At 43.9% G+C, this 16,124-nt stretch overlaps 1 protein-coding gene across 1 annotated transcript in view; it reads left to right on the top strand.

Annotated features, from left to right (window-relative positions):
- Window positions 1-11,210, top strand: part of tyn (trynity) — a 52,028-nt gene extending 40,818 nt beyond the window's left edge. The window contains exons 10-13 of the mRNA XM_075694678.1: window positions 1,717-1,798; window positions 1,890-2,034; window positions 9,543-9,703; window positions 10,381-11,210. Of these exons, the coding sequence (XP_075550793.1) occupies window positions 1,717-1,798; window positions 1,890-2,034; window positions 9,543-9,703; window positions 10,381-10,561 (569 nt within the window). The 3' untranslated portion in view covers window positions 10,562-11,210. The remainder of the gene's footprint in view (window positions 1-1,716; window positions 1,799-1,889; window positions 2,035-9,542; window positions 9,704-10,380) is intronic.
- The last annotated feature ends 4,914 nt before the right edge of the window (window positions 11,211-16,124 follow it).

Below are 16,124 nucleotides of genomic sequence, written 5' to 3'. Positions count from 1 at the left end.
AATTTTACAGTGAAGCTGTTAAGGTAACTTCTGCAGCGGCTTTTACGCGGGCGGTGCGCTCGGTATCAAATGTCAATTAAAGAACAGCCAGCAGCTTGCCCCGGGGCCCCGGGTTTGCTTTGAAGTGAAATAAACAAGAATTATAAAAGTCACCTTGCGTATATACGCCTCACTGGAATAGATAACCACTTTTCTTGTGTGGTTTATCTGAGCCAGTAATCCATAAGCGTTGTTTCTGATGCCGCGTTTCACTGGCTACATGTTGGAGGTCAGCTAGGAGGGGCGCAAATCGATAAACATGTTGTGGGTATCGCGTATGGGCCGTTTGGCTGTGATCAATTTTAGTAGATATTCATATGAGTACGTTCGTGCCGTGCCATTTCTTTAATGGTTTTAAAGGAAAAACGCAGGTCTCTCTACAAAGCCTGGGTACAGTGAAGCTTATGAAAATTCCAGCGTACAGTGAAGGAATCGCACCAGATATAGTGGAGTTTGCAATGAATTGGATTGATTTCGGGAAGTGTCAAAACAGACGTCTTGGATTTCCGCAAGGTGTGAGAACTCCCTTATATAGCTGCGCTGTCTTTGATGGGTCAGTTGCTCGTATTGGCTCACATATGCGATAGTGTCTATTTTTTTTTATATCTGTAGAACAGGGGGACATGCACTCAAAGTTAGACGGAGTAGTCGAGGTATGTTCTACTCCAATCTTTCCACAGGAACTCATTTGTTAAAGAAAAGCATACGGTATGTACTGCCCCGTTGTAAAACAATTGTCAGATAGTTGTCAAAGACTTGTTGATACTTATGCCAGTGATATTAATTTAACTCAACAGTGCGAAGATCCGTGTAACTTGGTTAATGTTTTACCGGAAAGGCTATTCCACAGTAAGGTTTCAAACTCTGGAATAAATTGATAGTCGCAACTTCTGAGACATTGCGCTCATGACACGCTATAACAAACAAACAAACAAACAAACAAACAAACAAACAAACAAACAAACAAACAAACAAACAAACAAACAAATACATAAACGAACGAACGAACGAACCAACGAACGAACGAACGAACGAACAAGCAAGCAAGCAAGCAAACTAAGCGCAGCTTTGTTTCAATGTACTGTCATGGGTAAATTGAATACAAACTAGAAATTATGAAATAAAACGCCTTTCAAAAATAATAACACGAGAGTGCGACTTTGTACCGCTACAATCCTGTCCACCACGATGATGCAGGCCTCAGTTGATGCATATATGAGCGAAAGTATGTCGACATCACACAAGTGTTCAAAGCGGAAGCGAAATAACACACTCTTCCTACCTTTAACTCGTTTGCATTTGATTTGTGCAAAATTGTACGCTTTATGAGTTTCTCAACAACTGGAGTGCACTTCCGGCGTTACTGTGGCTCTCTTAGAAGCTCTATGTGTTTAACGAAATACCACTTATAGCAAACTGCATTTTCTGTCACGATAATCTTGCTATACCAAAGGTTTACTGTATTTTTGGTATGACACTAGAAAATTGGAAATACGGTCGGTAAAAAAGTATTATCCGCCATTCGTTGACGAGAAAGCTCACGGCGTACTTAAGTAGCGAACCATGCCCGCTATCGCACATCCTGCCACGCGAAAGCCATAAGCATGCAAAAAAAAAAAAAAAGAAACGCTAGAAGAAGATGAATTAAATGATGCTCCGTTTCTTTTCATTTTACAGCTCCCTACGGAATCTTCGCACGGAGTTGCATCGCCATGGCTAAGGATGCGAGGAGCACGTTTGAAATCATTGACGAAAGAGGGTATAGCCGCTTTCTTATTCACTCATTCGCTATTCCTTTCAGCATGTGCGCCGCCAATGCATCGCAACGCTCTTTGTGTCCTTTCCTACAGCTGTCCTGTGGATCCTACCATATTCCCTGGCTTCATGCAAATTGACAGTAGCCTTCAGAGTTCCTACGAGGCATTTAGGTTCACGGAATCCTACGGTGTCATCTTCCAGTGCAACGTGAAATACTGCGTCGGCAGGTGTGAACCGGTGAGTGGTCCTTCTTTTCTGCCTCCTTGCACGCCACAGAAATGACGACAACAAAAGTGGGCAAAGAGGTAAACGGAGAGAAGGACAGAATGAGAGGCAAGAGAGGCGCGTTGTATAACTGCGGCACATCGCTGACTGCACCTTTTGTTTCGGGACTAGCAGTTGCCGTCCGCATTAGACGAAACAGATTATTCAGGGGATAGCCGTGTGGTCGGATAGCATAGGAGAAATGAAGGTGAAAAGAAAGGAGAGGATGACGAGCCCCGCCAGCCAACTTTTCATGCATTAAGATTTACGGAAACTTGTCGTCACCTTTTTCGTTTCGCAACACAAAAGGCTAAACATCCACTATGCCAATACCTTCAGGATAGAGCCGCTGCACGCGTACATGAAGAAATACGGCGGTGCAAAAACTTACTGCCTGCTTACGAATACTGGCCTACTTGCGCAACTCATCCCCAATGGCGACTAGCAATTTCAGAAATAGTCACTTCAATTCCTGGAGTAGGTCGCAAGTGTGATATGCCCGTAGTTGCGATAAAGCAATTAATTTTACCACACGTTTACACTAAGTACGTAGATCGCATTCACGTATATACCGATGGATCATGCTGAAAACAAAGCTCTACATCTGCGTTTTATATTCCTGCATACCGAGAGAAAAGAGCTCGTAAGCTTTGTCAATTTACGTCCACAACGGCAGAACTCTACGCAATACTTTCTGCGTTACGTTACATATGTCAGCAGTCAGAACCACTTCACTGCGAGTAATTCTGAGTGACTTACAAGCCTCATTGCTGTGTTAAATGAAATCAACCTAAGAAAAGCAAGCAGCACACTGACATATGAAATACAGAAAACATACGCCATAACGAAACATCTACAACACGACATAACTTTGCAGTGGATTTCAAGTCGCTGCAAAATCATAGGAAATGTAACAGCTGATCGCATGGAACATGTAGCATATCAAGAGAATGATCACTACTTCCTCTAGCGGCGAGTCATGCGCGATGTCTGTTGAACAAACTATGCAGTAGATTGTCCAAGGAAACTTGGTTCATAAATTATGCGCAGAACTGTCAACTGTATAATATAGATCTTGGAATAAAATTAATTATTCCGTTTAAAATTACTCGGCTTGTTGAAAAATTACTGTTGTAAAATTACTCGGCCTGCAGTTCATAGGCTTCGGCTAGGCGATGCTTATACGAAAAGCTTCCTGTATATGATAAGAAAACTTACAGTGCTACATGCTGATGTGAAGAGGCCGAAGAAGGCATGGAACACCTTCTTCTACACTGTAAAAATCTTGATGTACCCCGCAAGATCCTTTTGGAAAAACTACACGACTTGGATAGACGGCAACTATCCTTAGGAAAAATTTTAGGTCCATGCCAACAGAAAAACTTTAAAACATCGCTGCGCGCGCCTTAGTACAATTTTTGGAGGAATCAACAATATCACACAAATACTAAGTCATACAACAGTTATTGCTCGCACTGTTATTATTAACAGGCACCCTTAATTACATGTTCATTATGTCTTCGTGTTGATGTGGAATATGTATTTGTTGCATTTAGAGTGCGGCATTCAGGTGCCCAACATTTTCTGGGTGAACATCTTAGTTTTGTGAACATCTATGCTCGTGAACACATGCGTTGCGTGTGAACACTTCGGTTTTATGAGTATTTATGCTATGTGAACTCTTCTGTTGCGCGAAGATATATTTACATTGCAGTACTGAGACTATAAGTACGCGAATGTTCGTTCATGTGTTTATTAGTTCAGTTTGGTGATTGTTGACAACTTTTCGACGATAATAGTGATGCAAGACAAGAGCAGTAGCCGGCGCCACACATAGGCACCAACCTCTCCTTAAATACATTTAATAATAATAAAAAAAGAGGATGATGATGGCAGTGAAACAGAAGACGATGATGCAAATTGCGTTCATGGAGCACCTAATGCTTTCCTTGAAGTACACATACTTAAAGGATTGATAACACCAAAGAGAAATAGAATAGAATGGCGGGTAGTGTTAAGTTAGAAGGCAGACAACTAACACTGCGCACTTTTGTGCTTGTGGCGAACTGAACCGTTAATGCTTCGTGCGTATGTGTGGGTGCATACTTAGAACTTCTCTCCGTTTCATTTTTCAGTCCCCCATTTCCCCTTCTCCAGCGCAGCAGGGTAGACAACCGGGCTCTGCCTAGTTAATCTCACTTACCACTTTTCTGTCTCTCTCTCTCTCTCTCTCGCTCTGCACGCACACGCGAAGTTGCGCAGCTGCACGGAATCAAGCCGTCATCGATGCCTGAAGACTTGAGGAACTATAGCAGCCCCCGAGTGCCGTTCCCAGTCACCTATGCCTAGGTTTAACTGGGAGATGGTCAGAGCCTTTTTTTTGTTTCAGTCTTTTATTCCAGACATTCATGCATAGGTACATGTTTGAGAAAGAGGAAAAAGAAAACAAAGCCGCTAAGTCGCGGCTTGATGGTGCTCCCTTCCTTCATGTATACATCGGTACAGCGGTACAGGCACAATAAAAGCAGACAGTACAGGTCGAAGCTATTTACAAAGAAGACTGAAAACAAATTTTATGCTGCAGCATAAAATTAACCATACAACAAATGCAATAACATATCATTGTGGAAATTCAATACATACTAGAAAGAAACAGGGGCAGGATGATGTACATACATGAAAAATTTACGAGAAATGATTCGAAGAGATGCATGAGAAATTGCACTGATCGAGATGTAAAATGAGCCAAACTTGAACACACACACACACACACACACACACACACACACACACAGACACACACACACACACACACACACATATATATATATATATATATATATATATATATATATATATATATATATATATATATAATAACGAAGTATATTTTGCAGTTTGAAAGCCGTGGTTGGTACGCGGCGGGAGAGACACAGTCAAGTATTCATGGTGTCATGTAGGGTGGTAGTGAATGTTGGCGTGGGGGAGTGGAGCAACTTCGCATACGAATAATATGCCGCCTTCAATCTGTGATTTTTATAGTTGTAAAAGACGGTAACTGTACATGTTGGATAAGAGCATGATGCTACAGGTGGTAAACAGTGGTTCAGAATCTGTTCTGTAAGGCACGCTAGCAATTGCTCTAAGCAAATTCTTCTGCATAAATGAGAGCTTCGTGATGTTTGTTGGTGTTGTATACTGCCCCACACCAAAATTCATTATTTGAATTAAGCTTTGCTTTTACAAGTAATAAATGCTGAAATTTTTCATGACTCTAACTATACGGGCAAGCTTACCTGCAGATGCTCGATGTGAGCATCCCATAACATGAATTCATTGAAATGTAGTCCCAGAATTTTTACTGTGTAATTTCTATGGCATTGCCTCCTAAGGTAAGAGTAGCGCTGACAGAAAGAAATTGATTTGTAGCCCTGAAGAATGTTTCTTTACTTTTGTTGGAGTTTATAAGGAGAAAACTTTTGATTGATCAAGGACTCAACTTGTCTAAGGTGTTATTCGCTTGTTTGACAAAATCATTCTCATCAGTATTTGACAAAAGCAACCTCGTGTCGTCTGCATATATAATATATTGAATATTAGTATCTATCTATACCTCATCCAACTTCGTCAACAACTGCTGAGCTAGCAGCGATTAATGTTGCACTGAAATACGTGCTAGAGGAGTTAACTACATCGAAGATTGCCATCTTTACGGACTCCCGCGCTGCCCTTAACAGGTTGCGACGCAGTGAGATTGATTGTCCTCTTGTGCGCAGCATTACTGACTCTGCGAGCAAAATTTCATCACGTGGGGTACCTCTCGTTTCTCAATGGATACCTTCCCACGTAGTAATCGCCGGAAATGAAGAGGGTGATCGGCTCGCTTACACTTGCGCTCATAACAACTGTGACTGTCCAGAAATTTTGTGTAAGCTTGATGACGCTCGTCTGCTGATCCGTCGCCACCTACTCAAGCAGCATCCAGACCAGCGCGTCGCAAATGGAACGTTCCCGCCCCCTGTTCGCGGTCGAGGCTTGCCTTGCCGCGCTAGAGTACAACTACCCAAGCTGAGGGTTCGCTGCGTGAACGTGCACGAACGTTTATACAGACAAGGACGTGTGGCAAGTCCATCGTGTACATCTATATTAAGACATTAATATAAATAATGCATAGCAAAGGACCGAGCAAGCTATCTTGAGGAACGCCGTGTTTAATAGTATAACAGGAAGAGTGATCGTCGCCAATAACCACATATTAAACATGATGGCGCAAGTACCTAGGCATTAAATCCAAGAAAATACCTCGCACAGCATAAGGCACACCACAAACGCTTTAGAGAAATCTATAAATATTTCTAAATTAATTATTTTGTTTTCTATGTTATTAAGAATTAATTCTTTTTGTTTGAGCAATGCAACTTCACTAGAAAATTTTTCTATAGAACCATACTCTTTACTGGTTCTCAAACTATATTTTTGAAAGAAATGAGAAAGATGCACATAGATAATTCGCTCTAATCATTTGAAAAAATTGTAAAATAGATATGGGCCTATAATTATTGAGAACTGTCTTAGCACCTCCTATATGAAGATTGACTACTTTCGCCTTTTTCATCTCTGATTGAAAAATACCGCCACTGAGCGACCCATTTTAAATATACGTTAGGATTGGGCAAATAACATCTATTGCACGTAATGCAGGTTGCATTCTCAATCCAAAAGCGTCTGCGCATTTGGTGACTTTCATACGCCTAAACGTGGATACTATCTCATCGCAATCACACTCAATAAGATCGCGTATAAAATCACATATCAATAAAAGCACGTATCATGTGCCTGATCTTCCCCGTAATCAAGAACACCAGTATCATGCTCACTTTTAACAAGGGAGGTTAAATTATCGTTAAACTTGTCAGTCAAATCTCTACCAGCACATCTAACACCATCAATTCTAACAGAAACAGGTGAGCAAGGTCGTTCAGGACCTAAAATCATGTTTAATCTACTCCAGCGGACCTTTAAATTACTAATACCTTCAAATAGGGGTAAGTGATATTCATATTAAAATTTTCTTAATGTGACACTTAGTTTATTCCGGTATTTTTTTAACACTAAGAAATTAAGGAGGTCACGAATCAGCAAAAACTTCTGGTATAGCTTGTTCTCCTTAGAAATCACTTTATGGTTGCGGGACGTTATCTACGGCTCATGAGCTTTTTTTGTAATCCTGTATGGGAATGCTTTATTGTAAAATAATGTTAATTGTTTTTAAAAAAATTAAAGGCATCGTCTTCAGTAACGTGGATATACAGTAGTGTCCAATCAAAATTTAATAGCATGGACCGAAATAGTTCTAATGAGTTGATGTCAGTAGTCTGTGTCTTAATTTACTGGTAATGTGTAATTGTGTTAAAGAACAAAGGGACTTTACATCATAAACACAGGGAGGTGATCACTCAGTGACCTATTCATAACTCCTGCAGAGATACATTCTAAGAATGCTATCTGTGAAAACGTTACAAAATGTAGCCGATTTTACGCGCTGTCTTGTTTCTTTTTCATTTCCTCAGTTCTCCACGCGCCGATGTTTTAAAGCGAAGCTGTCTATAGCTAGGATCCCGGTATTTATTCTTGGCGTAACGTCGACAGAAAACTGTCATCATCAATGGCTCATACCTCCAAATGCCATGGCTCATACCCCCGTAAAGCAGATGCTACAAGCACTCAGCAAATTGAAGTGAGCAGTGCAGACATTCCTTGGAGTCACGCATATAACGTACAGAACAGCATACGTTTCATTAAGCATACGCTTCAATCAAGAACAAGCTCCACAAATACACATCCGTAACAAATAATTGATGACAAGGCGCTCCTGCGCCTACATGCAATGCGAAGCGCGGAGCGCTCCCCGAATACGTTTTCCGGCAAAGATTGCATTTGCGCAAGCTGCCGCTGCGACGGCTGCTTGCGAAGTGGGGAGTGACCTCCCTAGCCTTTCGTACACAAAATGAACAGCCTATCAGCTGCTTTCAATGTTGTTGCAGCGCCTTTATGGGCGGCGGCGTGCTGTAAAATTTACCATTACTCCCATTAGTACCATTATTCTAAAATAGCATTACTGCCATTACTCTAAAGCCATAAAGCATTGCATACCCCACTTAGCAGTTGTAGTGGAGGCTTTCAACTGCTTCGCGGCACATTCCCTTTCGCAGGGCCAGGATGGCGAGTCAATTTTTTCCTTAGATCAACTTCAGTTTTGAACGAACGTCGAACATCGAGAAAAAAAGATCATTGCTAGCGCGCTAGAACTAATGTCGTTTGTTTCATCACTATTATCGGATATAAGCTGAAATACAGAAGAAACACTGAATCGAGAAGAAAAGCGATGTTGCTTTCGTTTTAATGTCAAGTCCGCATGATCATCAGTGCGAATTTGCAGCTGCTCTCCGGTTTAACTGCTCCGGTTATAGTACAACGACCACCTCTTCCGCGCTCTCGGTCTTTTTATCTGAACAGCCTGACCCTCCCCCCCCTCCCCCAGCTCCCGCGACACTCATATTTAAATCTTATTAAAGAATAAACATTAAAACATACCGATAGAATCAGTCTAGGTACACTTCCCGGAGAAAATGACGCGCGTGCGCATTGTGTCGTACACGTGCTTTATCCCCCTCTGCTTGTTTCCCGACATCTAAGGTTTTGTGAGACTGATACGCGTACACGTGGGATCAGAATGTAACATGGAAAGAAAAAGTAGAAGTGCCTGCAACTATGTAAATGTTAAAACAACAGTGCACTGTTGAAGGCGCTATAGGGTTGTAAGCTTGTTATGAAACCCATGTCATAATTTTTTTTTTTTTGGCGTCATTCGTTGTGACGAAAGTATGTCCCAGCAATTCAAGTTGCAGCGTCGTAGCCACTGATGATCCCGGCCACGGCGGCCGCATTTCGGTGGGGGCGAAATGCGAAAGCACCCGTGTACTTAGATTTAGGTGCACGTTAAAGAAACCCAGGTGGTCGAAATTTCCGGAGTCCCCCACTACGGCGTGCCTCATAATCAGAAAGTGGTTTTGGCACGTAAAACCCCATAATTTAATTTTAATTTAGCCACTGACGAAGGGCAAATAGCGTGGAAAGTGAAATAAATATAAAGTATTACCCCTAGATTTTGCGAGTTTGCCTCCGTATTCGTCAAGCAAAATTCCTTAATCGCATTGAACGTTACTCAGCTACGCCACAGGAGTGGACACCTCCACAGCTAAGTTGGCAGAACTCGTTGTCCCTCTCTTTGCGAGAGAGAGAGAGAGAGCAAATCCTGCGCCAGAGGAAGGGGTTTCTACCGCACCGTTTTCTGAAGGCATCACGCACGTCGCGCATACACGATGCATACGTCAGCGTTTTCTGCACTTATTCGGTACAAGCGGGGTGAGAAATACTCGGCCAGAGACGGCTGAAATGACATTTGGTCGCCGCATTTTCAGGTTGTCTGCACGCACGGCCGGGAGAACATTGAGTCGTGGGGACGTCGCAAGCGGTCTGCCCGTACTTCCAAGAGGACCACGGAGGAAATGACGCTCAGCCAGGAGATACTGGTGCTGGACATCGGGGATGAACCAGCCGCCAGGTCCATGACAGAGAGGCCGCCCACAATCAACGGTGAGCGTCCAGCTGATCCCACATTGTGAACCTGCCCGAACGTCTAATTGAACGGATCACGGAAAGAATCGCGGTTGCATTTCTCATACGAGGCAGAAGACGCAATAAGGAGAGAAAAAAAGAAGCGTTATCCGATAGCTTTTCCTTCTCGTGATCTGCTGAAGCTGACGATGTCGTTCCGCCGTTTATTTGAGGTCCAGGCACGAGGAAAACCCTGAGTGCGACATATATGTAAGTCGTCGCCGAAGCGCGCTTGCTTCTCTGAACGGATGCTATTGGCATACTTTGTAGTTTGTTGCACGCGCCGTCTTAGTCCATTGAGATACGAATATGTCTTTTTCGTAATTGTTTGTAGTTCGTGTTAACCATTGCAGTAGGTTCAAAGAGAAATAATGGAATCCATGTCGAAAGAACGAAATGTTTCGGTTGTCGCAGGAAAAGTGGCAATAGTAATGATAGCGCCTTGGTAAGTATGAGCTGTTAAGCAAAAACTGTGATATACAATGGATGGAATGCCTCTTTCCCTATTATTTATGCGTTGAATGACGCCGTAAACCACGATATGTCGACGGATGACGAAAACAGGACTCAAATCGGGGTGCGTCTTTGAGTGAACTGTCTTCGCCAAAGCCTCACCAAGCTAGCACTTTTGCTGAACCCCAGCGTGTTTGTTTCCGTGTTTACAGAGTCGCTCAGCTACCAGGAGACAGTGGCGCTGATGGACAAGTGCGCCTCCAAGAATTCCGTGATGGCACTCAGCATAACTGCGTCGACGCTGCTGGTGATTTACATCTGCACCGTTGCGTACTTTGTCGCACAGAGAAAAGTGAAGTCCATAACATGAACTTGCTAACCGTAGACTTAGGAGGATCACATTCGTTCGACACAATGGCGCGGACTTGTAACTCTTTCATTCTGCCCATTTTTGTTCCCACCGAGCGCTCTGATACACATTTTGGTACATTTTCAACTGCTGAGCATTACGTTTCAGATGAAAAATACCGAAGCGGTTTATAGCTCGCAGTTAGTGTTTCTGCATATACGCTCATATGCAGGAACACTGCTCGCAAAAAGTAGAGAAGTTAGCGAAGCCTCGGAACCAGGCCGGAAGAGCCCGCTTCCCGCGAAAAATTCTCGCTTGCTGACATGCAGTAACTTGAAGAAAACACAAATGTGGAGCGCACGGGGTGATTATCAACTTTATCTTAATCTGTGCCCGTGTCGAATGTAAACGCGGCAACTCATAGCCATGTACGGGTAGAACTGAACTCGTCCATTTACTTTCGCAAAATTCGACGCCACGGCTTAATCAAGGAGCGGCGATGCTGCTTTTCGATAGGATCATGACTATTACCTGCAGCGATTGCATTGGGTTCAGAATAGACGAACACACCTGGTGCGTATGCTGCTGTGGTGATATACGAACCGCCACTGCATCGATAAGCTTCGCCAAAGTCTCCACCGACACACTTTGAACATGTTGTGCATGTTGCCAGTGGGAAAATTAACTTTCGGAGGGGGGGGGGGTTGCATTCATATTTGTGAGTGCAATACATGAATAATTGGAGTGCGGCAGTCAGAGTGCGAGTCATATCGTGTAGATACTTCATCACGAGCGAGTAGCATTCGGTAACATGCGCGCACAAGCCGTGAGGGCCATACTATTAGAATGGCGTTGTGCGTGTCTGTTGCTCTTCGTATTTTACCGCACGATAGTAGCACTTGTGTTCTCCTGTACATCATTAGCGGCTCCGTTGCAACAACTTTCTCGTGTGATTATATTGTGTTGGGGGCATTTCAAGCAGGCGTAACCTCATTATCGTGTCCAGGCAGACTAAACTCAGATTTAGGTTTAAATTTCCATACTTGCGGTCGTCAAATTATAAGAAGGCAAACGTGCGCCGGACTGGACAGAACACGTGATATGAGGCAAAAAAAAAGAAATAAAAAAAATTCGCTGGGGCAAACAAACAGGGCAGGCTTCTGCACATTACTCTATTAACAAGTTACCTATGCAGCCATATAAATTCAGTGTAGTGATACACAGATGCTCAATGCAGATATTTGAAGTATCTGGTGAAGTGTCAACAGTCGGCGGGAGCGGACTACGGCCCCTAGAACTGCCGCCGCGTCAAGTCTCGACACGTCTGTAACGACGCCACTTGACATATGCGCCTGTCTCGTTCGGTACGAGGCTGTTTCTTTCTTTTTTTTTTTTTCGTGGTGTCCTCGACGACAGACATCAGGAATGAAAATCCACAATCAAAGGCGTGAAAAGGAGGTTTCTAGAGTGAAATTTGTGGACAACCACTTCTTTTTATGTCTCTACTTTAAATTTTAAGCAATCGGGCCTCCGATAATCACGCCGCACCTGCCGCGCATACCACATTCAGTCCCACGAATGCAAATGAAACACATAAAACTACTTCAAACGTCCGAAGCTTTGCAGCATACGAGAGACGTAGTTCTGTGGAGAACTCATATCAGGAGTGTTCAAGTAGATATAGCACTTGGGGAGAAAGAGATGTAGTACGTGTTTTCTTTGCCCCTTGAGCTCTAAAAGTGAGCTCCACTCGTGCCAGTGCGCTGAACATTTGTGCTACGAAAGGGTTACAACGTGCGTGGCTACTTTGTCGCGTCCTTATACGGTTTTTTCGCCACCAAATATTTATGCCCCCTTGCCTGTGATGAAGGGCAGCCAGCACGGGCATACTTCAACCAAAAAAAGAATGATGAGGGTTGTGAATACGGATCATGCTACTACTGCCTTACTGTGTAAATAGCTGTCTTTTCTTTTTTTGCGTATGACTTTACCGTGTGTGCATGTGAACATCACTAGATTTTTTTTCTGTCATATGAAGGTATTGTTATGGAAAGCTGTACGAAATTCAAGTCAATGTTTCGTGCAGCCCAGTGTTTCTTCTCCGGGTCCTACAGACTTTTGTTGTCAACGGCATTTTTCCCCTTCATATTAATGTTCACTTGCGCTGTATTTATTTATTTATTTATGTATTCATACCAACCACCGAGCTCCACTAGTGGGGCAATACTGTTAGAAACGACATGTGCCGGGTGCACCCTTCGCTTTATGTTGCGCGCCATGTTTCATTTTGTTCAAACGTGAGATGGGAGTGCGCATTTCACCCTGTGGTGGTGGTTTCGGTGCGTGATGGGGAACAGCCTACAACGCTTCTCCGCGGCTCTCTTTCTATGCGGTGTCAACGACGTTAAGGCTTTTATGTACGGCGGGTAGCTGCGCCCAGTGGGCAACATAAGAGCAGCACATGCACTGGTTTTGTAGGATGTTTCCGAATAAACTCAATGTTGAGAAATCAATCAAACTGAGAGCAATCCATTGTGTTTGAAGCAAGACGCCAAGACACTCTCGCCTTCCGAGATTTTGTCGTATGTTTCTCGGGAGGACCACGAGGTGGGGAAGGGAGTCGAGATCAACTATATGATATTTTTAGCCGACACGTATCACTTGAGCTCTATTGTTTTATCGGAATACCGGGAAAGCGAACAGCAGAGCTGGTGGTGACATTTAGTGATGCTGTGCTCATACCTTAATATAATCTGCTGTGTGGTTCTTCTTGGCGGCCGTTACATTTCGCTTCTGTTACACTTTCGTTTGCAGTTCACCTACCTGCTGGCGTGGCGGTTTTAGCAGTGACGCTAATTTATAACGCCACCTCGGGAAGTTTGCCTAATTGAGAAAACATATACGCCAGTAGACAAGAGCACACAGCGACAGAATATAATGACAGACCTGTGCGTGTGGTTCGGTTGAGCTGAGCTAGGCAAGGATCTAAAAAAAAAAAAAACAAAAAAGAAAAAAAAACGTTGCATAATTCGTCTTTTTAACGTCAGCTTCGCTGCAATATAATAATTTTATGCGGGGAAGCATACGTAATGTGTTGCTGTGAAGCATATTTAAAGCGGAACGCGGCCATTGCTACGGGACATATGTGTTCCTTTCTTATACACGCGCGCATCCGCCGTCTCCTGTCGCATTATGAGAACCGAGTCACCTAATAAGTGTACCGACAGGCCTTCAGAGTTATTTTGGACGTTGCTGTGGTAATTTTATTCCTTGTTCCTTCCATTTTGCGCACGTCATGTATGAGACCATAACGGGGTCCTGCGCACGTGCCATCTCCAGTCGCAGTACGAGCACAGATACTCCTAATAACTGCACTAGCGGCCAATCGAAGATGTTTCTGACGTGCCTGTGGCCAGCCACTTGTATTGAAGTCTCAAGTGCGACATTAGTTGTCTAAAAAAGTAATATTTTGTTTATCAAGCCATTTCACGGAGGCCATTTGTTTCTTTCAGCAGCGGCCTCTTTCGGGACCACCCAAGTGATGCATCGGCAGCGCTCATGCCCTGCTATCCCACCGTTATTCCACGCTGTTCGCGCCCTATATGGGAGCACGGCCATAGCCCCAGTGCAGTTGCTAGACGTCTCGGTGCTGGTACTGTGCCCAGAGACTGCGCGTAACGTGTACTAGGCTGTGACATAGTTACTAGAGCGAACAAGGCTAACGGAAAAGAAAAGGGTGGGACAGGACAGAGCACTAGCTGAAGTTGAACAGACGTTAGGAAAGGGCCCAATGTACTAGAAACCAGAGTAATTAACGCCGAAACTTGGGCAAGTTGGTGTTGATGCAGTTGCTATGACATAGTTACTAACGCGAACAAGACTAACGGAAGAAAGGGTGGGAGAGGACAGAGCGCTCGGTCTTGTACCGCGCTTTTTTTTGCGTCACTCTTATTTGCGCTAGAAACTATGTCACAACAAGTGCATCAACACCGACTAGCCCAACTTTCTGCGTTAATTACTCGTGTACTAGGCCCTGTTAAGGTCTCATAGCACGGGACAAGCAAGGTGGGCAACACAAGGGCTAAAATCGCGACAGTCACGTCCAGAATAGCGCTGAAGGCGTGCCAGTATACTTATCAGGCCTCCCGGCGCTCCTATTGCGACAGAAGACAGCGGGTGCGTGCGTGTCCAATTAAGGAACAATAGCCCCTTTCCACTCTTGATGTTCTTCACTGCAATACATTGCGTAAGCTTCACCGCATACATAAATGCAAGGCGGCAACGATAACATTAGGGACCAAATCGTGCAACGCTTCTACGACCCTTGCCGTGAGCGTCACAAGGTGTCGCCGCGAGCGCTGCTAGTTGGGGCTGTACGTCCCGGTGTTCCCGGTATTTCGCTAAAACGGTAACGCTGGAGCGTAGACCAAGTGGCTAAACCTTCGGTATTGTTTTCTGAATGCGTGAACAATGCAACACCAAACCATGCACATGTTGCAACTGCCTCGGTCACCAGCCAATTAAAGTGATATTAAAGGGAGTATATTTTGATCATATTACACTGTCACAAACATTACGAGTGAATGTTATTCTCTTGTGTACGATGGGTTAACGAGTTGACATGTCTAACATATCGTGCACCCACTGCGCTAGCACAGTAGATATGGCACTGCGTTGCTGAGCACGAGGTCGTGGGTTCGATTGGTTCCGGTTGAAATGAAAGAGATAAAGAAACTTCAATAATCCCGCTTTTGATTTCTTCAGCTTAGGTCGGGTGATACTACATACCGTAGAGTAGGCTATATTTTACTTTTACTAATATTTACTACATACAGTTCACTTTGGGCTCTGATACCGTGGCGCTATTATCGCTGAGTTCCGGTTTTAATTCATAAACATGAAAACCTACTATATTCATGAAGTCACAGTTAGAGAGCCCACAATTTTGTTTAAAAAATAAAAACACCTGTTTCTTCCTTCTGCTTGACGAAATTGCAGAAACTTTTCGAATATAATCCTGCGCACTCTTACCCACGACGACATTTATCCGGATTTTTTTAGACGTTGTCATACGACATTAGTGCCTCCGGCAGATGTACATTCTAGCAGAAATAAAAGAGTCAAGATGTCATTGGAGGTAGCGTCATCTTCTGGCAAAAAAAAAAAAAAAAACGAAATGACATCATTGCACCCGCCAGTGCCACGACCTCCGAGATGGAACACCGCTTCGAACTCGATGACATGTCGATACACTGGCTTGTTGCCATGGTGACAGCAGCGTGGCGCGAATCGTCCCGCTTGGACGCGGTGGGCAGAGCTTCGAGCAGAGTTCGAGCGACCAAAAGCCGATAAAAGCCGCGAAGGCAAGGCAGCTGAAGCCGATGACCGTAGATGGCGCATTTAAATATGTTTTACCGGGTAACATCCGTGAGGAGCTTTTAATACCAGACACATTCGGCATGTTTTGTAAAAGGTGCGGCAAGGCCCCTCCACAATAGCAACAAGTGTATGAGCGGGTATTGCATAGTGTACCTGCACACACAGAACCTCCTTCCATTAAATATATGCGATATTGTTGACTGAA

This window comes from Dermacentor variabilis, chromosome 1, assembly GCF_050947875.1.
Source record: "Dermacentor variabilis isolate Ectoservices chromosome 1, ASM5094787v1, whole genome shotgun sequence".
Taxonomy (NCBI): domain Eukaryota; kingdom Metazoa; phylum Arthropoda; class Arachnida; order Ixodida; family Ixodidae; genus Dermacentor; species Dermacentor variabilis.
Note: the sequence above shows the minus strand (reverse complement) of the source record. Positions and strands in the feature narration are given on the sequence as shown.